Genomic DNA, 25,044 nt, shown 5'->3' with positions numbered 1-25,044 from the left:
TAACAGAGAAACAAATTAGGAAGGAGGTGCAGGTTGGAAAGAAATAGAGTTAGGCGTGAAAGTAAAAAACTTTTTAAGAAACTGAATTTAGCAAAAGAATCAGCTAAGAACAACTTGATGGCAAATTTAATTGGCAGTCATATGAATTTTAGGGGAAAATTGAGGGATATGTAGAGGTAAGGCAGAAACAGGTCCCAGAAGGGACGTTCCGGTGATCATTAATGGACAGGGCGAGAGTATATGCGAAGATTTACAGAAGGCAGAGGTATTCAGCCAGCAGAATGTTAAGATAGTTGGATATAAGGGTAATTTCCATTTAGAGGTGGTGATTAATACAGGTGAAGTACTGAAATTTACCTATGGGGATAAAGATATTTACAAAAAGATACAAAGGTTGAAAGCAAGAAAAACAACTGGGATTTATAAGATTTCTTGGGAAAAAGTAAAGGCAATGAGTTGGGATATAGTATCATATCTGAAATATTTATTTGATTACCTTAGAAGTGAAGCTTCCACGGTGTGAAGAATTATTTAATTTATTTTCCGGGTTGAACCGTGTTGTACTTGTACGCATATCACGTACAGTTTGCCGACGTTTCGAATACATTGCAGTATTCATTGTCAAGGCGACTGAAATACCCCTACTCGATCCGAGGTAATCAGTCTCCCAGGCAGAGTTACACTACTAGAGTGGCCTTGATCTTGGCCTTTTATATCCTAGCCTATCTGGCTGGCGTAAGCCCTGGCTGTCTCGCGAGGCTTCTGGAAAGTTTACGTCACAGCCAGGTAGTGGGGGCTTGCCCGCGCTGTTATGTAATGGGGTTGCGGCCCGTGTGTTTATGTTGTGGTCTGTATGTCTTAAACTATGAATGATGGGCATCCAAGAATTACTGATTTTGTATCCTTCTTCTAAATTTATGTTATTCGGATGTTTCTTGATTTCGATAGCCTCGCGGATTTTTCTTTCCAGATTCCAAGGGATAGCTGCTAGGATCTTGGTCTTGTCAAATGATATTCCGTGCCTAGTTTCGTAGGAATGCTTGGCTACTGCTGAAATATCTGTGTTTTGGTTCTTGGTGTGACGGATATGTTCTTTTAGGCGGGTGGAGATCAGACGTTTTGTCTCACCTACATAACAAGCTCCGCAGCTACATTCAATGTGATACACTCCAGGGGCCTGTAATTCTATTGTGTCTTTTACTGGTGGTAGATAACGGGCTAGCTTACGGTGAGGTTTATAGATAGTTTTTATGTTGTATTTGTCCAATATCTTGCCGATCCTGTCTGTAGTGTTTTTAATGTATGGTACCTACACGCCTCGTCTCATCATCACCCATCACAAAAGCAGGCTGTCCTAACATCACTAGTAAACAGGGCCATAGCGATATCTGACGCAGAGCACCTCGAGGAAGAAAAAGAACACCTCACGGAAACCCTTAGGAAAAATGGCTACTCGCTCAATAACATCCGACGAGTCCTTAAAAAATCAGAAGAGAAGAAAGAAAAGACCGCCGCAGGAGAAAACAACGGGAAAGAAGAACTGACCCGCCAGAAAACAGCGATACTGCCATACATTAAAAACACTACAGACAGGATCGGCAAGATATTGGACAAATACAACATAAAAACTATCTATAAACCTCGCCGTAAGCTAGCCCGTTATCTACCACCAGTAAAAGACACAATAGAATTACAGGCCCCTGGAGTGTATCACATTGAATGTAGCTGCGGAGCTTGTTATGTAGGTGAGACAAAACGTCTGATCTCCACCCGCCTAAAAGAACATATCCGTCACACCAAGAACCAAAACACAGATATTTCAGCAGTAGCCAAGCATTCCTACGAAACTAGGCACGGAATATCATTTGACAAGACCAAGATCCTAGCAGCTATCCCTTGGAATCTGGAAAGAAAAATCCGCGAGGCTATCGAAATCAAGAAACATCCGAATAACATAAATTTAGAAGAAGGATACAAAATCAGTAATTCTTGGATGCCCATCATTCATAGTTTAAGACATACAGACCACAACATAAACACACGGGCCGCAACCCCATTACATAACAGCGCGGGCAAGCCCCCACTACCTGGCTGTGACGTAAACTTTCCAGAAGCCTCGCGAGACAGCCAGGGCTTACGCCAGCCAGATAGGCTAGGATATAAAAGGCCAAGATCAAGGCCACTCTAGTAGTGTAACTCTGCCTGGGAGACTGATTACCTCGGATCGAGTAGGGGTATTTCAGTCGCCTTGACAATGAATACTGCAATGTATTCGAAACGTCGGCAAACTGTACGTGATATGCGTACAAGTACAACACGGTTCAACCCGGAAAATAAATTAAATAATTATTTGATTACTGTTTAAATGAAAGGGAAGGTTGATAAACATAAAGTGAAAAATCACACGCCAGTTAACTTGATATGTTGCCTGTAAGCTTTATGAAAGCATTCTTTCTGATTATATTTGACATCGCTATTGACCTATCCATGGCTTTTGATAAGGTAGATCATGGGAGACTACTGATGAAACTGAGGGCTACTGGACTAGACAAAAGATTGGTTGAATGGGTAGGTAAATTTCTAGAAAACAGATTAGAAATGGTGAGGCATTACCTGATCCTGTAATAATTATAACAATAAAAAAGGGGTCTATTATATTTTAATATACCGAGCTCTTAAGTTGCCCCTCCGACGGTTTAAAGATACAATATATACGCAATATAGCCAAGTTTAATGGATTCAGTACAGATTTTATCAATAGAATTACAAATAAAGTTAAAAGGAAGCTTTCTTCTAAGTTATCCACCAATCATCTTCATCATCATTTCTTTGCTCCAGCAAGCCAGGTGTGATTGTGTACGAGCCTTCTCCAGTTTGTTCTATCCATCCACAGATGCTGCTCATATATGTGACACCAGTTCACACCTCTAATTTCAAGGTCCTTCATTGTCTTTTTTTCCCAAACATCAAGAGGTCTTCCTCTTGGTCTCTTCCCAGGAACATTGTGTTCAAAGTATGTTCGAGGAGTCCTGTGAGGGTTCATTCTTTTCATGTGACCATACCATTGCAATCTCTTCACTTCTAGAGTCTCCAACAAGCTTCTTTCCAATCCAAGCTGTTGTCGGATATCCACATTCCTTATTTTATCCATTTTTGTTTTTCGTAGACAAGAACGGAGAACTTATTTCTGTTGCCTGAAGACGACTTTTTGTTGGTCCAGTAGTAAGTGTTGCTGCTTCCAGGCCATACGTCAGTATACGTACTAGATATATTTTGTACAAGCTGATCTTGGAAGCTAATGGAAATGTTTCATCCCGAAGTATTTGACGTACAGCGTGACAGAATTTGGAAGCTTTCTGTATTCTGTTACTAATCTCTTGATGTATGGTATTGTCTGATGACAGAACACTACCTAAATACTGGAAGTTGTCTACAATATCCCTCTCCTCATCTCCAATTCTTAGATGAACAGTTGGAGAGTTTCTACTAATCACCAAGCCAACTGTCTTCGTTTTGCTGATTTTGAGACCTAAGGTTGTAAAAGATTCATGCCAGAGATCTAGTCTAGTTTGTACTTCAGCTTCTGTCTCACCCCATACCATTACATCATCAGCAAAAACCAGGTCATTAGTTGTTGGATCCTTTCTCTTAACCGCTTTTAAAACATCCATTATAATTATGAAGAGAAGTGGTGAAAGACAACTTCCTTGCTGGACTCCACTCTTCGTTTCAAACCAACCTGATCTTCCATCCTGGACCTCGACACAACACTTGGTTTCATCTTGTACTCGTGCTATGATGTCATCGAGCACTTTCTTATGTCTCAAACATTCCCATATATGCCTGCGTGGTACATGGTCATATGCTTTCTCGATGTCAGGGAAAAGAGTTGCAAGTGTTTTACCTTTCTCCCAATACTTTTCATAGAGAATTCTGGTGGCAAAAATGAGGTCTATAGTTGATCTATGAGGTCTAAATCCATGTTGTTCCTCCTCAAGTGTAGGTTCAACATATTTCCTAATCCTGCTCTCAGGGATGGATCATAGATTTTAAGGCCATGTGGCAGCAGAGTTAAACCTCTGTAGTTGGTACATTTCTTTCTATCACCTTTTTTCAACAATGGGATGATGACTCCTTGCTTCCAGTCATTGGGTATTACATTTTTTTCCAGATTCTATTTAGTACCCTGTACATCCACTGTTGTCCCACCTCTCCTAGTGCTCTGATCATCTCAACACTTAATTCATCTGATCCAGTTGATGTATTGTTTTTCAGCTTAGATATTGCTGTCTCTACTTCCAACCATGTCAGACTAGTGGCATTTGTGCTGCCAAAATCATAAGGTTCGTCATCTAATGGAGTGACATTTTCATAACAGTTCAGCAAAGTTTTAAAGTGCCTTTGGAACTCCTGTAATATTTTGGTCTTATCCATCGTCACCTCACCATTAGGAAGTTCTGCAGATTGGATAGATTCATTTTGAGTTCTTCTATTCTTAACAATACTGTTTAACAGTTTTTTAATTTCTATCCTGCGTTATTTTGGTAGCCAGATCTTCCTTGCATTTCTGCTTTTCAGCTACAACCAACTGTTTGACCTGTAATTCTTTCTGTAAAGTGACAGCTTCTCCTCTATTTCATGTTGATCTCCCCACGTTCTTGCTTGATGTAAGGATCTTCTTGCACAGTTTCTGTCGTTGATAGCCTTTTTAATATCATTATTCCACCAGGCAGTTTCTTTAGGTTTTCTTATTCGACTGTTGTCCACATACTTTTTCTGCTGTACCAACCACAACCTTCTTTAGAGTATCCACCAATACATGTAAAAAATCAGGGTTTGCAGTCTTTACTTACAGTAGTCCAGCCATCACACAGATAACAATTTTTTTTTTTTTTTAAAGAGATATTCAAGTAGCATACTCTACTCACAATACTAACTCTACTTTATTTTTTTAAACACAATAGGCAGTAACTCGAAGACTGGCAATTACGTGAGCTATGGCATTTATAGACTTAATTATAGTCACTGCGAAGCTTCACACATTAGACAGACAGGACGAAGCTTTGCAACCAGGTACATGGAACATGTGAATGCGAGTAAATATTGTAAGTTTTCTGCAATGAGCACCCATATGGACAAAGTAGGACAGTCTTATACACCCATAGAGCAAGATATGAGGATAATAAAAAGAATTAACAAAGGTAGTCTCATCAAAGCAATGGAAAATACTCTTCTAGATCAATTTTATAATAACTACAATCTAAATGATGTTTTAGATAATAGAAAACCTCTCTATGAGAAAACTCCTTTCCCTGTTAGCATTATTAGGCAATGAAAAAGAAACTCATCTACGAAAGAAGATACCTCCCCTCCTTACAAGCAGAACACCTCTTCTCCAACCCCCTTCTATCCCCTCTATTTTTCCTCCTCCACCAGCTGCGCAAACAGGTCCTGTGACTACACACAAATACAACATCAGACAGACAACAACTGTCGAGTACATTTAAGAACCATCCACACATGACAGTTTGGCCATTTCTGCATATTACGTATTTTCATATTTTTCTCTTTTTTCCAGATTTTGGACATTGCAATAGCGCACAGAATTTTTTCACCTCCTTCAAGTAATATATGGTCCGTTGTGTCTAACAACAGTGTAACAAATCCCCTCCGCTTCACAGCAAGTATACCATTTATATATTCCCACATTTTTAACAGTTTTATATAAGTTCTAATTCTGGTTGTTTTATAAGAAGACTAGCTGATGTACCCATGCTTTGCTACAGAATTCTACATTGTATACATAATTCCAAGTTAGGCAGTGTACACTCTGCGAGTAAGATTGTAATAAATTGTATAGCTCTTAACGTTACCCTAGAAATGCGACGGGGAAGTCACCAAAACTACTTTTTATGTGAAGATTGCGTTAGGGAATTTTCATTGTAATGGTAGGCCCTCTTGCTACCATCAATCACAATCAAGTGGGGGGATATTCATTGTAATGGCAGACTTTCACTCTCCACGTGCCCTTTTACATTCTCAGGAAGACTGCCTTAGCGGTTTTCCCAACTGAAATCGGCATACGTCATTACAATGACGCCAGTAGGAATGCCGCAATTAAAAGCAATGCTATCATATGAAATAATCAAATGAAAAACAACAAGTAACGAACAGCAGTTCGCGGCCGATCTAACATTCCAAACTTCCAGAGCTGGAATGACCAGGAAGCAGGCAGCCGTGAGCCGTGAACACTATTTCTTTTGGGGGGGGGGGGGGGGGAAGCGTGGAGAGTCCCAGGGCGTTGAATTATATTTTAGGTGAGCATCCAATTTAATGTGCTACTACGACTATGTAAATATTTTTTGATTTCTTTGTAGATAGTAATTGTAGAATTGGTATTTATGGCTATGGATGTAGAGGTTGAATTTTCTCAGAGTGATTGCCAAGATTATTTCATGTGTTTCAATCATGGAGTTGTTCTCATATTCCAGTGTTGTGGACTTATTTCATTTGTGTATGAGAGCTAAGGATATTCGAGTTTTGTTGATGGACCACTTAATTTTCACTTCACAGTTAAAAATTTCAGTTAGTGATTTGAAAAGACTAGAGGTCAGTAACAGTCATGAACAGATACCTAGTTCATGAGGTGATTCAGTTTAAATATTTAATAGCAGCACAAATTACGTTCTTCATCACCAACTTCATTTCCCGTTTCCAGCTTGCCAGGTCAGGTTGTGAATCAAGGACCTCCATCGCTGCCTGTCTCTCCACCACTCTTCTCCCTTTTTGACACTAGAACGGCCGAACGTTCCTCATACCTATAAAGGCCACAGGCGGTCATTTTGACCGCTGCCACTTACTGACATATATCTAGCATCCAGGATCTGGGAAACATGCTAATGTTCAATTATTAATTTTAAAGCAACATAGTTAACAATTGTATACAGATCAAACCTTTGTTAAGTATTAATAATTGTTCATATTCTCTCACTTCTAATAGGTAACAATGAAATATTTTGACGGACTTGCTATTGAATTCCTTTATGAAAAATGATAAAAATAAGAGTCTCAATTTGTTTACAAGCCTATTTAGGCACTTGACAAGCAATTTATGCAAGTTATATAAGGGAAAATATCCGTGTTCCCTTATCAACTACGGATGTAATTTTTGGCGTAAATGTACATAACCCTAAAAGATTAAAAGTCACAAAAGCATAAGTTCGTGCATTAAAAAGTACGAGCGTGGAAATACCTTGAAATTCGCTAACGGTCAAAATGACCGCTCTGGCCGTTCTAGTGTTAAGTAAATCTTCTGGTTTTCCTCCCCTCCTCACTACGCACTCCCACACTGAATCTGTCCATCTCTTTCGGGGTCTTCCTCGTAGTCTCTTTCCTGTTAACTTCTCTGAGAAAACTTTCTTTGGCACTTTCTCTTCTCCCATTCTCATCATATACCCATACCACTTTAGCTTTGTTATTTCTATCCTGTCTTGGAGTTTCAAGATTCCTGTCCTTTTCCTTATCTCTTCATTTCTAATTCTATCCTTTCTGGTCTTAACCTCAATACCTCTTAAAAATTTCATCTCTGCTGCCTGTATTCTACTCTCCTACAATTTATTAAAATTCGTATCCACCGCATTCAATACATTAAAATGTTGTAAAGATGAAATTACAACATATATTTTATCAGAACTAGTTTCAACGCCTTATTTATGTGACGTAGATAAACTTATATGTTTGCCAAATATTTCCTAGAATGTATTTCAGCTGATGATGACGCAAAATAAGGCGTTGAAACTAGTTCTGATAAAATATATGTTGTAATTTCATCTTTACAACATTTTAATGTATTGAATAAGGTGGATACAAATTTTAATAAATTATAATCTTGGTTCAATGCGGACGAATTATGAAATTTATCTACTTAACTTCTACTCTCCTCTCATTTTGTTGCAGTCTACGATCCAGCTGCATAAGTTAGTATGGGTTCATAATAGGTTGAATATAATACTTTCTTACATTTCTTTGAGACAACTTGGTTCCACAAAATACTCCTTACATTCTGGTAGAAGCTGTTTGCTTGTTGTATTCTTTTTCCAATTTCCTTGGTTATCTTTCCATCTTCTGTGATCACACTTTCTAAGTACTTGAAACTTTTAACCACTTCAAGAATTTTACCATTCAGTTTTATCTTTCCTCTTCCTTCCTTCCTTCCTTCCTTCCTTCCTTTCTTCCTGCCCCTTGTCATCACTATTGTTTTACTTTTCTCTGTGCTTACTTTCATCCCAAATTTTTCTATCTCTTGATTCCATACACCTACTTGTTTTTGCACTTCCATTTCATCCTCAATCCATATCACTATATCATCTGCAAACAATATGGCTTTTGTTGCCGGTCTTCCCAATCTCTGTTCAATGTTCTTATGAATTTCATCCACGACTATGATGAATAGTATGGGGGATAGTACACTTCCCTGTTGGAGACCAGTTTCAACTTTTTTTTTTTTTTTTGCTAGGGGCTTTACGTCGCACCGACACAGATAGGTCTTATGGCGACGATGGGATAGGAAAGGCTTACGAGTTGGAAGGAAGCGGCCGTGGCCTTAATTAAGGTACAGCCCCAGCGTTTGCCTGGTGTAAAAATGGGAAAACACGGAAAACTATTTTCAGGGCTGCCGATAGTGGGATTCGAACCTACTATCTCCCGGATGCAAGCTCACAGCCGCGCGCCTCTACGCGCACGGCCAACTCGCCCGGTAGTTTCAACTTAAACCATTTTGTTTTTTCTATACTAGTCTTCACACTACTAACACAATTTTTGTACATAACTTTTATCATTTGCACTTCCACTTTGTTAACTTGTTTTTCCCTTAATGTGTCCCATACCAACTGCCTAGGCACACTGTCATAAGCTTTCTCAATATCAATAAATGTCATCACTTAGTCTTTTCCAAACTCCTATCTTTTCTTTTTTTTTTTAATTTTTTGTGAATCAAGGACCTCCATCGCTGCCTGTCTCTCCACCACTCTTCTCCTTTTTTAAGTAAATCTTCTGGTTTTCCTCCCCTCTTCTCTATGCACTCCCATACTGAATCTGTCCATCTCTTTCAGGGTCTTCCTCGTAGTCTCTTTCCTGTTAACTTCTCTGAAAAAAACTTTTTTTGGCACTCTCTCTTCTCCTATTCTGATCTTATGCCCATATCACTTTAGCTTTGTTGTTTCTATCCTGTATTGGAAGTTTTAAGATTGCTGTCCTTTTCCTTATCTCTTCATTTCTAATTCTATCCTTTCTGGTCTTAACCTCAATACCTCTTAAAAATTTCATCTCTGCTGCCTGTATTCTACTCTCCTACAATTTATTAAAATTCGTATCCACCGCATTCAATACATTAAAATGTTGTAAAGATGAAATTACAACATATATTTTATCAGAACTAGTTTCAACGCCTTATTTATGTGACGTAGATAAACTTATATGTTTGCCAAATATTTCCTAGAATGTATTTCAGCTGATGATGACGCAAAATAAGGCGTTGAAACTAGTTCTGATAAAATATATGTTGTAATTTCATCTTTACAACATTTTAATGTATTGAATAAGGTGGATACAAATTTTAATAAATTATAATCTTGGTTCAATGCGGACGAATTATGAAATTTATCTACTTAACTTCTACTCTCCTCTCATTTTGTTGCAGTCTACGATCCAGCTGCATAAGTTAGTATGGGTTCATAATAGGTTGAATATAATACTTTCTTACATTTCTTTGAGACAACTTGGTTCCACAAAATACTCCTTACATTCTGGTAGAAGCTGTTTGCTTGTTGTATTCTTTTTCCAATTTCCTTGGTTATCTTTCCATCTTCTGTGATCACACTTTCTAAGTACTTGAAACTTTTAACCACTTCAAGAATTTTACCATTCAGTTTTATCTTTCCTCTTCCTTCCTTCCTTCCTTCCTTCCTTCCTTTCTTCCTGCCCCTTGTCATCACTATTGTTTTACTTTTCTCTGTGCTTACTTTCATCCCAAATTTTTCTATCTCTTGATTCCATACACCTACTTGTTTTTGCACTTCCATTTCATCCTCAATCCATATCACTATATCATCTGCAAACAATATGGCTTTTGTTGCCGGTCTTCCCAATCTCTGTTCAATGTTCTTATGAATTTCATCCACGACTATGATGAATAGTATGGGGGATAGTACACTTCCCTGTTGGAGACCAGTTTCAACTTTTTTTTTTTTTTTTTTTTGCTAGGGGCTTTACGTCGCACCGACACAGATAGGTCTTATGGCGACGATGGGATAGGAAAGGCTTACGAGTTGGAAGGAAGCGGCCGTGGCCTTAATTAAGGTACAGCCCCAGCGTTTGCCTGGTGTAAAAATGGGAAAACACGGAAAACTATTTTCAGGGCTGCCGATAGTGGGATTCGAACCTACTATCTCCCGGATGCAAGCTCACAGCCGCGCGCCTCTACGCGCACGGCCAACTCGCCCGGTAGTTTCAACTTAAACCATTTTGTTTTTTCTATACTAGTCTTCACACTACTAACACAATTTTTGTACATAACTTTTATCATTTGCACTTCCACTTTGTTAACTTGTTTTTCCCTTAATGTGTCCCATACCAACTGCCTAGGCACACTGTCATAAGCTTTCTCAATATCAATAAATGTCATCACTTAGTCTTTTCCAAACTCCTATCTTTTCTTTTTTTTTTTAATTTTTTGTGAATCAAGGACCTCCATCGCTGCCTGTCTCTCCACCACTCTTCTCCTTTTTTAAGTAAATCTTCTGGTTTTCCTCCCCTCTTCTCTATGCACTCCCATACTGAATCTGTCCATCTCTTTCAGGGTCTTCCTCGTAGTCTCTTTCCTGTTAACTTCTCTGAAAAAAACTTTTTTTGGCACTCTCTCTTCTCCTATTCTGATCTTATGCCCATATCACTTTAGCTTTGTTGTTTCTATCCTGTATTGGAAGTTTTAAGATTGCTGTCCTTTTCCTTATCTCTTCATTTCTAATTCTATCCTTTCTATGTTCTTAAAATCTATAAATGTTCAGAATTTTCAATATTGTGTTCTTATCGTCTTTTCATAGAATTTTAAGTCTATTTTACGGTGGAAATTAAATTAATCCTTGTTAATAGTCTTCGTAATTGAACTTTTATAGGATAATATTTTATCATAGATTTTTCAATATTTTTCAACTGTTCAAGAAATAGCCCAGATCTTTTTCATAGTTAAAAGAAAAAAATTGTTAAATTCAAATCTGCAAGAAAGAAAATTTACTGTATTCACAATTTTGTTACAGTGGATAGGACAGAATTCTAATGTACCACCCCATATTGTTTGTTCAGTTTTATGTGACATCAAGATCATTTACGTAGTACAGTAACGATCATATTTCATAATTATAGCTAGCCAGGATGACATGCTGTGTTTAAAATTTGAAGTGCATTTTTGTTGCCTACGTCGTCAGCCCCCCCCCCCCACCACCACCACCACCACCACCTCCCCGAGATATTTTACCTGCTCGATTGATATTACAGCCAAATCCTTACTGAACACACCTGAGGTGTTTTTTGCTCTTCGATTGAGCCTATTACGGACACATTACATGTCATGTTGAAAATTAGTATATGTTTCAACCCTTGTTGTGTCATCTTCAGGTAATAAATATTTGTGGAAGATATCTTAAAATTTATAAAATATGTTACACAAGAGACATGTTAAAATGAAATTTTGAAGACATTAACACATTTAAAAAGTGTAAATACTTTTAAAAACAACATACAGTATCTTTCTTTGTTTTTAGTATATCTTATTAATCAAAACCACACACAGGCAACTGGAGTGGGACAATGATGATGATGATGATTACTATTATTATTATTATTATTATTATTATTATTATTATTATTATTATTATTATTATTATTATTATTATTATTAATCAAGTTGGTTGGTAGCGACACTGTGAAAATCACATATTATAATAAGCAGAAACAGTAGTGGTTAAACGGTTCATAATAGTGTGAAGGGAACTTCTCTTTTATCTTATGCAGTGGACCATGATATTTTAGAGAGTGAGTGCTTCTAATGAAAATGTCAATAGGACTGTCTCGTCGCAATGATGTTAACCTGATGAGGCTGGAGGATGGGAAACAACACTATCAAGTTGTAGAAGAGCTATAATATTAAGTTACTATCAGCAGACAACATATACACCACTCTGTCACAGATCAAGGTCCACAGCTTAAGATAAAAGAGAAGTTTGCCCTAGACTATTATGAACCTTTTAACTAGAACTGGTTCTGCTTATTATAATATGACTTTTACACTGTCACCACCGACCAACTTGATTAAGAAGATATACCGGTACCTAAGAAAGACGCTGCATGTTGGTTTTGAAATTTTTAAGGTGTTAATGACTTCAAAATTACATTTTATTACATCTTTTGTCTAACATATTTTATGAATTTTTCTATGTCATTCACAATTATTTATTAGCTGAATATGACACAACAAAAGTTGAAACACGTACTAATTTTTAACATGACTACATATACTATAGATTTAAATGAATAGTCCAAACTTATATTGAATAAGAGGCCCAATATAAATAAATTCTTACAAAGAATTAATGTCAAGCTGACATGTCAATACAGAACTGAATATGAAATTTATAACTTGTAATCATCTGTGATGCACAGAATTAGCAGCTGCATGTAATGTGAATCCCATTCATGGTATTAGAATAAATCTACTTATATGGTATTAACACATACTGTAGTTTTCACTTCAATCTGTTTTGATGTATTAGAATAGTAATTTTAGTGTACTGCATCATTTGTTACATACAGTATTGAACCCATGACCATTGTGCCCTAAGAACATTATGCATAATGTAACAATTAAATTAAAAGTTGGATTCTTGATAGCATGGATTTGACACGTGACGAGGGGGTGATTACCTTCGGTCCCACGCTCTGGGGTACGTGACGTCAACCACACGTGTCGACGGCGGAAGAATCTCAAGTCATTTTTATGAACTATTTCAAAGCGTGTGTACATGGCGTGACCACGCCAAGTCAAAAAAATATAGTGCCTATCAAAGGAGGTCAATCATCTCACAAATCGAACCCGTAAAAATTTTAAATGTCCATGAACACTACCGCCAGAAATGTAGCAAGCATGTAGTCACTTTCAAAACTCTTGAAATTGCAGTTTAGGTAAGTCAGAAAATTTATAGAAATTTTCTTGGCGGCAAAGGCTATAAATATGAAGGGACGCCATGACGAAGCCTCCTTCTCCGGCATTTGTGATACAAAGCGGACGAAAAATTGTTGAGCTGCTCTGCAAAATCAAACCAACGAAAGTAGACTGAGTTCAACTGCAGATTTTAGCCATTGCGGCTAAGTCTTGACTCCATAAGGAGATAGTTTTCTTGAGTGAAATAATTGTACCAGATAGGACGGTCAAAGTACTGAATAAATTCTAATGTGATTAAGTAATTCGTGTGCGTAAATAACTATAGTCCATCGTGTGCACTCAACAAACAAGTGAAGGGTATCTTCTTTTTTTTAAATGCTTTATTCCAGGAAACTTGAAGAAAATTAATAATGAACTGTGAAGCCATGAATGTAAAAATGGCTAAATAAAATGCCAGGGTCACAGGTGAGCCCTATGACGAATACTGGCGTGACGACATGAGGTAGGTGACTTTCCATCTTACTACCTCTTATATCTTGTCTCGTGATTTCTTGTACTTGAATGGGGATATACGACGCAGTGGTCACCCCTACTAAGTTTTGTAAATGTGAGAGTACAACTAAAAGAGTCATTTGTTTTATTTTCCACTTGGATAAAAGTTTGAAGTCTTGCGAGTGCCGTATAATGTTGTAAAAAGTTAATGAATAGGGTTCCGAAGTGATATCACGTCCAATGTAGATCGTCATCCGTGTGAGTGTACTGCCTATATTTTGTGATGTCAAATTAAGATGTTCATTCGACGTAAAATTCTTCTGTCTGCAATTTGACGTTAATAATAATAATCCATGGTCACTCATTTTCAATCGAGTGGAAGCGCGCTGTCGGGTGAGAACCTAGGGTGATGAATTTGGTCACGGAGAGAAACGTCTTTATTTAATGCCCATTTTAAACTGTGTCTGACTGACAAGAAAAAGATCTAGTAGAATGTTTCAGTCATTTCTCGTAAAAATCAAGTTATTAAATACGATATCATTTATGCGAAGTTATTCATGATTAATGCATTGTGCGATATTAGACGTCGGGATTTCTAGTGAGGATTTTATTCCAGTTCTTTGTCGATGATAATTGTGGAGCTGGGAAACAGAGGTTAGTTTTGTGAATCAGGTTGGACCTGTCATTGAAGCCGGGACACGGAAGCCCGAGGAGTGTTTTATATGAGTTGAGATGAGATGTGCGAATCAGGTTAGAGTCCTGTCACTGAAGCCGAGACATGATAGCCCGAGGAATATTTCATAATGTTGAGAATGGAAAGAAATTCATAGTTGAAATCCATAGCGGTAATAATTGGCGACGCGTGTAATTAGTGTGGGCATCTTGAAGCATAACCTGTGCATTTTGTTGGTTAGAATATCGTATTTGTTTAATTATGTCGGCAGAGTTTAAAGGGAGCATTTTGAGAAGCCAGTCAACTGTGAATAAACCAGGTGTTTCCTGTAACTGCCAAGCGAGCTTGGGGGGATGAGAGGCCTCAGCTATGATAACGGGAAGGAGTGGAGTTGAGATTGTACTGTAATTCTCGGCCAGGGGAAACGTTAAAATGCTGGATTTAGTTGAAATTCATAGCCGGTAATGATCTAAGTATTGTGAAATACTGTAATTGGGGACGTAATGAACATTTGAAATCACGAACTTTGAGTATAAGGAACAGAGTAACCCAATTTCAGGGTTGTCCAAAATATAGAGCGATGGTCGTGATGATCGGTTTGTCTGTGAGGGGTGTGCAAAATTCATAATGGTAATGACGAGATATGACATCGTAATTATATGGCGAGTTGTTTGGTTTGTACGTAGATTATTAGGATATCCAAGTGTTAATAACGGTTAGGACTAGATTAGATTTTTAAGCGTGATATCACGAGACAGGATATATGTAGCTGGACATGAATTATGTAAAATTCTTTTCCAGCCAGATAAACATCGCAATATTGAACTCACATCACAGCTGCGTAGAAATTTGTGAAGAAACCAGAGTCCGCGGAGATAAAATTTGTTGTTCGTTAATATTTCGTTAAATCATTTAAATTTATTTAATTATTAAATTCAGTGAAACCGCATTTGAAATAACTTTAATCAAGCGAATAACTTGGAGATGCATTCTGGAAATTTTAGTTTGTTTTCTGGGGAATATTAACATGTAAAGTAACGATAAAGGGGACATATCCGAAGGAAATGGATTTTACTGCCACAAAGTTTGTGAGCATTGCTATTGTTGTAATTACTGAACTTTGATTGATTGAGCAGTGAATGTCCTGGGGATAGTAAAGTGGAACTTTGGTCATCAACCGATGTAACTTAATTGTGTTTAGCCTTCAGCCTAGAAACTTGGATGGTCAGGGGGTCATCAACCTCAGTGACTTAGATTAGGGCCATATGCCATTGTAGCATCATTTCCTTGCGGTCATCATCCACAATGACTTTAAAGTAACTTAGAAGATTAGATGTCGGTCCATGACATAGACGCAGGTCACATCGATTCAATTAAGGGTCCATGCCGTAGAACCACTGTGTGGCACACACCAATTGGACTGCCTTAATTATTCCCAGAGTCCAGAGTTCGTGTTACGAGGGCTGGACCATAACGAATCACTATGATGGTACATGTGGTCTCACATGGAAGCCGAATTTAAGGATTTCCAGACTTTCCTTTCTTAAATGATTAATAATTGAGATAATGGTTTCTAGTAAGAATGCCCATCAGGCAGTTACGTTAAAGTCTCACACCAGTGTTCTGACGTTTATGTAAAAATGATTGTGGTGTCCAGTGGACACAATTGACTTCTATGATACCATTGACATGCTTCAGAATTTTCCTGAATAAATAGGAATCTTTTAAACAGACCTTTCATTCCAGTAGATAGATTAGAATTAATGAACCCTACCTTTACCTCAGCAAGTGACGAAGAACCCGAAATGACCCAAGAGACAGATCTCATGAACTTTGCTGATAGGTAAGGAAGGTAGGTATCCCTCAATATGGACCTAAAGGGTTCAGTATGTACAATTAAACTAATTTTGTAAACCATAAAATTCTACTTCTGTACATACCATAAGCTGGTTTTTGCCAAAAAGTCACTTATTAGAGCTACATCAATGTACTTGGTTACAGGTTTCCTCAACTTTAAAAATGAGACGACTGACCAATACATTAGGTATCTTCACTCACTTCTTCAAATGAGAGAGATTTTTACCATGAACTAACATCAAATTTTAAAAACTCTGAAAGAGATGGTGCAACAATAACACTAGTTTAAAACATTCATACACTTCTTTACAGACTGTTGTGCCTTTCAGCATTCAGTCTGCAAGCCTCTGCGAATTTACTAACCGCCACCACAATATTCTATTTGTCACTAATTCTGTAGCCTTGTTTAGTTCTATACCTCTGGTCTTTAAATCATTAGAAACTGACTCTAATCATCGTCATCATCATCTTGGTCTCCCTCTACTTCTCTTACCCTCCATAATAGAGTCCATTATTCTCTTAGGTAACCTATCCTCCTCCATTCGCCTCACATGACTCCACCACAGAAGCTGGTTTGTGTGTGCAGCTTCATCCTAACTTATCCTTTATCTCCTCATTCTGAGTACCCTTCTGCCATTGTTCCCACTTGTTTGTACTAGCAATCATTCTCGTAACTTTCATGTCTGTTACTTCTAACTTATGAATAAGATATCCTGAGTCCACTCAGCTTTCACTCCCATAAATCAAAGTTGGTCTGGAAACAGAATTCTTTCAGAATTTGAGTCAATCTCGCTTAATATACTACCATCCTGAGAGAACACACATAGTAAATATTTGAAATTATCTACTTGTCCAGCTTTGTATCCCCAATCTGACAATCAGTTCTCTTGGATTTCTTACCTACTGACTCAATTTAGTCTTGGAAAGGCTGATTTTTATACCATACTCATTGCACCTGTTATCAAGTTCCAAAATATTAGACTGAAGGTTTTCGGCACAATCTGCTATTAATACCAAGTCGTCAATATAGGCCAAAGTGCTTATTACATTTTCACCTAACTTGATCCCTCCCTGCATTTAATACCTTTCAGCAGATGATCCATGTAAACTACGAACAACAAAGGTGAAAGATTACAGCCTTGTCTAACCTCTGTAAGTACCTTGAACCAAGAACTCATTCTAGTTAATACTCACTACAGCCCAATTGTGCACATAAAATGCCTCTGATTGATTTTAATAATCTACTCTTAATCCCATAGTCCCCCAGTACGGGGAACATCTTTTCCCGCGGTACTCTGTCATATGCCTTCTCCAAATCTACGAAACATAAACAAAACTGTCTACTCCTCTCACAGCACTTCTCAATTACCTGGTGCATACGGAAAATTTTATCCTGACAGCCCCTCTGTGGTCTGAAACCACACTGGTTTTCATCCAACTTCCTCTCAGCCAATGATCGCACCCTCCATTCCAAAATCCCAGTGAACACATTGCCTGGCTGATCAATGAGATACCTCGATGTTGTTGCAATTCTTTCTGTTCCCTTGCTTATAGATAGGTGCAATTTCTGCTTTTGTCCGATCAGAAGGTACCTTACTAATATTCCATGCTTATCTTATTACTCTATGAAGCCATTTCATCCCTGCGTTCCCACTATATTTCACCATTTATGGTCTAATTTCATCTATTCCTGCTGCTTTATGACAATCAAGTTCATTTACCATCCTTTACATTTCAAGCGTAATTTCACCAACATCAGTGTCATTCTCCCCATGAGTTTGGTCGTTCAACTGGTTTAAAATTTCTAATCAAATGTATGAAATTGCTTATCCACACTGCTTATTTCTAATGAAGATTTATAAGTATTAAAAATATATATTAAAGAATACTTCTATAATAATTCATACTTCTTCATAACAGCACAGCCACATCTGGAAAAGAAACGAGTCACCTTGTAAGAAAATTATCACACTAACATGCAGTTTTAAGAACTAAAATATTTATTACTATCTTATTAACTTGAACAACATAATTATACAAGCTTTGGAATATGGAAGTGTTAGTGCCACACAAGGATAAACAGAATTCTCAAATGAATGTTTATATTATATGTTAAAGAAAAGAAACACCCACACACTCTCTCTGTCCTTGGATTAAAAACAGCAACAAAACCAACACAATTTTTAATGACCCAAACATTTCTGAAAAGCACGTATTTAAGTCACCTTTGTTTTCCTTTTAACAATTTAATAAATAAATATAAAAATGCAATGAAATTTTACTTATATGCTTGTTTAATATAATAATTGTTTGCAATTAAAAGGAGCACATGAATGGCTAAATAAGTTCAGACTTATCCCTATCGGTACAGCACAACAGATATAACTCATTTTTATACACAAGTTCACATATCCCTTTCTACATACTCTATGATGAATTATATGCTGAAAAAAGGAATAAACAAATTGAATCTTCCTTTATATGTTTCGTTGAGGGCAAAGGCCATTAACGACCTCCTACTTATTTCAAATGTTATCCTATGAGTGAGGAATGTTCATAGTTTTTGCTCTTGTTGAATAAGTGTTCTACCTTGGAAGCTCGCAAATCTCTAAATCAGAAAAGAGCCTTTCTAATCTCTAAAAACTGTAATTAAGAAGAGGAGTACCAGTCTTCCAAAGAAACAAATTTTGATGTAATTTAGCGAATAAGGTTTGAGTTTAGAACAGATTAAAATAGGTAGAATTTAAATGAAGAGTAAGTTTGCCATGACCTTGATGTTTAAATCTAATGTTGGATTAGTTGGTTCCTATGACTTAACATCAGATGCCTTAGGTGTTTGACTGGTAGAGAATTATCCTGTAGCTGGTCATCTTAAAAATCTTTATTATTTGTACTTTAATAGTAAGAGCCCTGATAGCACTACACGATATTAGACTGAAACAATCAGGCTTCTGAATTTCGTCCGAGAATTCTGGTTTGAAATATCTGTAAGTATTTTAGGAATGTAGCACCAAGCCCTACAAACATATAGTTCTTGGTGTGTTGTCCATGCCATGTAAAGGGTGCCATCCAATAATAATAGGCCATGATAAAGATCAGGATGGTGAAAAAAATGTCAATAGAAACCAACGCTCTAACTTGCAATTTTCATCCAGATTCAAAAGGGGCAAATAACATAATGGCATTCTAGACTAGGTCTGCTGCTCAAATGTCTCACGAGGAGCCCCCACAAGGTCGGCCAAAAGCTGGACATCATTCATTTAAAATGTTGTTTTAAAGCAAAACAAAATCAAACTGAGGCTTAGTAGGACAACCGTGGAGACTCCCACCTGATAAACAGTATGTCCTCAACCCAAAAGCTGGTTGGATCCCCAACATCTCCACTATCAGCTGTCACAAAAATCCTAGGTATCACTGAAGAGGAGTAAGGGAAATAAGGAGTGAGGTGGTTTTCCGTTGCTTTCCTTGCCGAGCCAAAAATACCTATTATGTATCAAACTGCCACGCCCACTGAGATGCACACACCATCCGAACCTATGAGCAACACTTCCACACTATTCCTCACTAGGGCCGACTACATAAGTAGCAGCGTTGCTAGCATCGCTTATACCTTAGTCACTTTTAAAGGCAAGGATAAGATAGATATATATCAGTGAAAGTAACAAATTTGTTTTAGCCTATGACACAGTACAGTGTAAACACTATCTCACCAGAACTGGATCTAAATTATTGTTGCAAAACTATATTATGTTACTTTTCCGCAGTTGACTCTAGATGAAAATTGCAAGTCAGAGGGTTGGTTCCTATCCTCATTTTAATTGTCCTGATCCCCTGCAGGTGATAACTGGACGGCATTTTTTCTATGCCCTTTTTATAGACCCCTTAACATTGTGGCCGAGATATTTGTTGTTTAGTAGAGGACAAAAACTAGCTGCTCTTGCTGAAACTTGTTGCAAGGTCTGATCTATACTCCATTTAAAAATGAACTGCTTGTCTACTCGCAGTCCTGAATATTTTATGATACTGGTCCATTTTATAGGAGCACTACTTAAGGCAGGATGAACAAGTTTTTCTTGTTGGAAAATGAATAGCCAGCACATTCAAAGCATTAATATTAATTTTCTTCTCGATGCACCACTTCCAGAATGAAGTAAATTGCTCAACTTCATAAGATCACTAACTAGTCCAAACTTTCATTAAAAGTGAATCATAAAAATTAATGTTGTACACGAAGATATCAAAACATATCCATTTACCCTACTTTCAAGCAGAATTACCACAAAGCAATAACATCTGTAACTACAGTGATTTATAGACTGTGGCCAATGCTTTTAAGGAATAATAATGTTATTTGCTTTAAGTCACACTAACTACTTTTCAGAGACGATGAGGTGCCGGAATGTAGTCCCGCAGGAGTTCTTTTACTTGCCTGTAAATCTACCGACCGAGGCAGATGTATTTGAGCACTTTCAAATACCACCGGACTGAGCCAGGATCGAACCTGCCAAGTTGGGGTCAGAAGGCCAGCGCCTCAACTGTGTAAGCCATTCAGCATGGCTTTTTAAAGAATAACTAATTAATTAATGACTATTTTATCAGACAATAGTTTGCTGGTCGTATACTTGGACCAGAATTCAAAATATTGGCGAGAAGTCCGTGACATCACTCAGTTACCTCATTCTCCTACCATTTTCATTAGTAGCAATTTTATTTCACCTTAAACAATGGGAAACTATGCAGAAGCTGCAAGACATATACCACCATGAATAATTTTGTAATACACCCCTTATACCAGCAACAGCAAAAGACTGAATGATAATTTACAACCAGAATATTAAAAACAGCTTCCTTCCGGCTGCCAACCTGTCGGAAGGACATTTGATTGCTTTCAAGTCTTGCAAAAAGAAAAATGCAAGACCGTAACGGGACACATTGCCCAATACTTGAAAGGAAGATAATGATGATATTAAAAACAGTCCAGCATATATAGTTAACAATCCTGTTTCACAACTGATATCAGGCAACTTAAATCAAAATCTACCTGTATTCTCCGTTAATATTTTTCAATGTTGAACTGCATACAAGGAGAAAGAAAGCAATGATAAGATCAGATCAGATCATAATTCACAGAAAAGTACACATTTATTCTCATAATTTGCTTTAATACAAAGAATTGTGTAAAATACCAACACTAACACATAGTTGCTGCCTTAACTTCAATGAAAACATGCCATTTTTGTTTTCTAATCATTCATTGTCATTTGTAACAAGTGAAACTACGGGCTTGAGATTATTAGTCATCAATCCTGTAAACAAACATTTAAATAGAACTACAGTAGAAGTCCGTTATAGCAAGAATTCATAACGGCGAAAAATTTGCTTGCTATAGAGGATTGTCGTTATATCTGACTTTTTGTGAAAGTTGGGGGAAAAAAAAAAAAAAAAAAACCCATACACATAAAAATCAGTCTGAAACAGCAATCAGTTTGTTCAAAACTTGCGTTTTCACTAATGATATCCACATTACGACTTACTCGTTTGTTATAAAAATCCGCTACAACATGAAGATTTATGTTTAATTTCATTCTGAAAAAAATTACAGTATCACTCCAGAGGCCTCTGGAGAGCCCTATCAGCGTCACCTAACCTAACCGTGTATGTATCACGAAAACATATTTCAAGCGGATGTAGAGAAATGATGACCACCTTGCTACAAATTTACATGGAAATAGCCTTTCTGAAATTAAACTAGATGTGAGAAAATATAAACTATCCTCTGAAATCAGTGGTGTTCTCTGCCATATCTTGAGGTGTATCACATTCTTATTTAATTTCAGTATATAACATTAAAATTAAACGATCGTTTACTTCAGTCTTTATTTCTAACAAGTTAACAACTGTTATCGGCCAAGTTATTTATGCATTTATTAAGAAAACACATTCTCCTCTTTCATTTCTGATTTTCTTTATGGAACAGCAGTTGACAGGTATTACTAATCGACTCCGACATCGCCTTAGAATGGCTGGGTGCATAAATATTGGTAAGGGAAAAAAACATGCATGCTTAATTGCTCGTAATAACTGATGCATCAATGATAGGGCTCTCATGGTAACTAAAGGATAATAGATAGTTTAGTGTAGGAATATTGGACTGAAAAAACTGACGTTATAACGGGGTTCTCGTTATATCCCATACTCGCTATAGTGAACTTCTACTGTATATGATGACCTGAGTTGTTGGGTTAATATTGCACAATTATAAATATTGGGCCAAAAATTGAAATAAGTCCTCCCAAACAAGCTACCACTCAGGCATATACCTGAAGTGAGTGAGGAAAAACTGAGGGGGAATACCAATATCATCAAGGTGCAGTCAGCACTAGTATTCGGCCTTGGGATCTCTGTACATACCAGCTTTGCAGTAATTTTTTAATAGGACTCAGCTCATAGACACCAGCAAACACCTATATATATGTTAAATAATAACAGTGGCCTCAAATTGGAAGAAATCTCATACAATTATGAAGCAGAGTCTAATTCACAAATCTTACTATTTTCCTAGAATGATTTCTGTTTTGGGCTAGTTCTTGTCAATTCTCCAAGAGTAATTAATCTTCATATACTTTAGTGGTCTTTTTAAAAAATAATGTTATTGATATTATGTCCCACAAACTACACTGCCTGACAAAAAAAAAAATTAAAGCACCCAGAAGAGGAGAAAAAATGAAACTTCATGTGTTGAGAGGGTATGTGATGTTATTTCAGTGACTACAAAATCGAGTCAATTTTACAAAGAACTTGGCAGTACGAGCCCCACTTATTAGTATAACGTTCCAACCGCTCTGGCCTGGATGCATGCTCTGATTTGGTTGGGAAGGCTGTCGTAATGCCATTATATCTTCTTCTGAGGCAAGCTGGTCCACAACTGTTGTAACCGATCTTGGATATCCTGGCAATGGGATGGAGTTGACGTCCGAGCTTGTCCTACACATGTTCTATCGGGGACAGATCTGGGGATCTTGCAGGCCATGGGAGTACCTCAACATCACGCACACAGTTCATAAAGACACATGCCATGTGTGGACGAGCATTGTCCTGTTGCAAAATGCCACCATGATACTGTCACATGAGAGATAACACATGAGGAAGCAGGATGTCCGTGACATACCACTGTGCCATCAGAGTTCCCTCAATCACTACCAGCCATGACCTGAAGTCATACCCCATGGCTCCCCACACCTTGACGCCAGGAGTAATATCGCTGTGCCTCTCCAAAACATAGGAAGAATGGGACCCAGGTTGCCACCACACTCTCAGGCGATGGTCATCCAGGGTAGTGCAGAACCACAATTCATCACTGAACACAATATGATGCCATTAATCAGCAGTCAATCCTTCCCGGTCACGGCACCACTCCAAACGCAGCTTTTTCTGTTGAGGTGTTAACGGCAGCCTATGCATGGGACAGTAATTCACTAGTCTGGCTGCTGCTAGTCTTCGACCAATGGTGCGGGATGACATTGAACGTTACAGAGAGTCCATTACTTGTTCCTGGATGGCAGCGCATATGTGAAGGGGTTACAAAGAGCTCAGTCCACAATACAGTGATTCTTCCTTGTGGTGGTCAGACGTGGTTAACCGGAACCTTGATGATGAGTATGCCTGCCCTCATGTTCCCATGCAGTTCAACATAGGGCCACTGGCACATCTGAACGCCCCACAAATCCGGATATTGCACAATTCAACCAGCCGGCCAAATGCAGACCCACAAGGAGGTCTCTTTCAAACTCTGCTAGGTGCTGATAATGCAGTCTCATCAAGTACGCAGCATCTCCATGTCCTTCACAGTGATCATACATCTGACACTGTTCACGCCTCTTATATACTCTAGCAGGTCTGGTAACAACTAAACACCAACAATGCACTCTGGCGGCCATTCTACCTTTCGGAGAGAATTACAACTCTAATCGCTTACATACCCGCTGATGGTGTGTATATGTATGAAGTTACATTGATATCCAACCATTTCTTTTGGGTGATTTTTTTTTTTTTTTTTTTTTTTTCAGGCAATATACCTTTACAGTTTTTGGAGACATTGATGTGCTGGAACTCCTGCAGGAGTTTGTTTTTCATGCCAGTAAATCTACCGACACCAAGACTAGTGGCATATTTGAGAACCGTCAAATGCCACCAGACTGAGCCAGGTTTGAACCTGCCAATTTGGGACTCAGAAAGCCAGCAATTTACCAACTGAGTTACTCAACATTACCCCTTGATCTCTCTACTCTATGGAGTTCATTGTACACCAAGGGGCCATTCTTTCACAATGATTTCTAATACTGTACATCAACAGGACCATCTTCAAATAATGTAAAATTTTGATGTTTAAAATACTTAGCACTGGTGTGTGTGTTTTTTATTTGAACTTCTTTTCCAATTTTATGACTGTTTCCTGTAAAATACATTTTTTTTTTAACTTGAGGTGGTTCTTTTTGGTTACATTTCAAGTTTCTAACCAATTCAGGAAGATAACTATATTCTACATCTTTAGTTTTGTATTCCTTATAATTTTTATTTTTTTATTTTTTACCGAGAAAAAGACATTATTAGAATTCTACCTTTAATATTCATTTTTTTTCTGATTTTGCTCACTGATGACTCCTACTCAAGATTTGAATTGTTCCATTTTTTCAAATTTATGCTTGCCTACTGTAAGAAGAACTGGAAAAGGAAAATTATTTAAAGTACCTGTGCTGTAAATACACACAGGTTGGCAAAATAGTGGAAGGAATAGAAACGTGTACCTCCT

The 25,044-nt window shown here is 37.6% G+C and overlaps 1 protein-coding gene across 29 annotated transcripts in view; it reads right to left on the bottom strand.

Annotated features, from left to right (window-relative positions):
- Positions 1-25,044, bottom strand: part of syd (JNK-interacting protein syd) — a 648,626-nt gene that overhangs the window by 520,139 nt on the left and 103,443 nt on the right. For 19 of the 29 annotated variants that reach the window (XM_067136859.2, XM_067136850.2, XM_067136864.2 and 16 more), the window contains exon 7: positions 18,143-18,166. The exons of the other annotated variants lie outside the window; for them this stretch is intronic. In XM_067136859.2, the coding sequence (XP_066992960.2) occupies positions 18,143-18,166 (24 nt within the window). The remainder of the gene's footprint in view (positions 1-18,142; positions 18,167-25,044) is intronic. 29 annotated transcript variants of the gene reach the window in all.

This window comes from Anabrus simplex, chromosome 1, assembly GCF_040414725.1.
Source record: "Anabrus simplex isolate iqAnaSimp1 chromosome 1, ASM4041472v1, whole genome shotgun sequence".
Lineage (NCBI taxonomy): Eukaryota > Metazoa > Arthropoda > Insecta > Orthoptera > Tettigoniidae > Anabrus > Anabrus simplex.
This window is presented reverse-complemented; position numbering and strand designations above follow the sequence as displayed.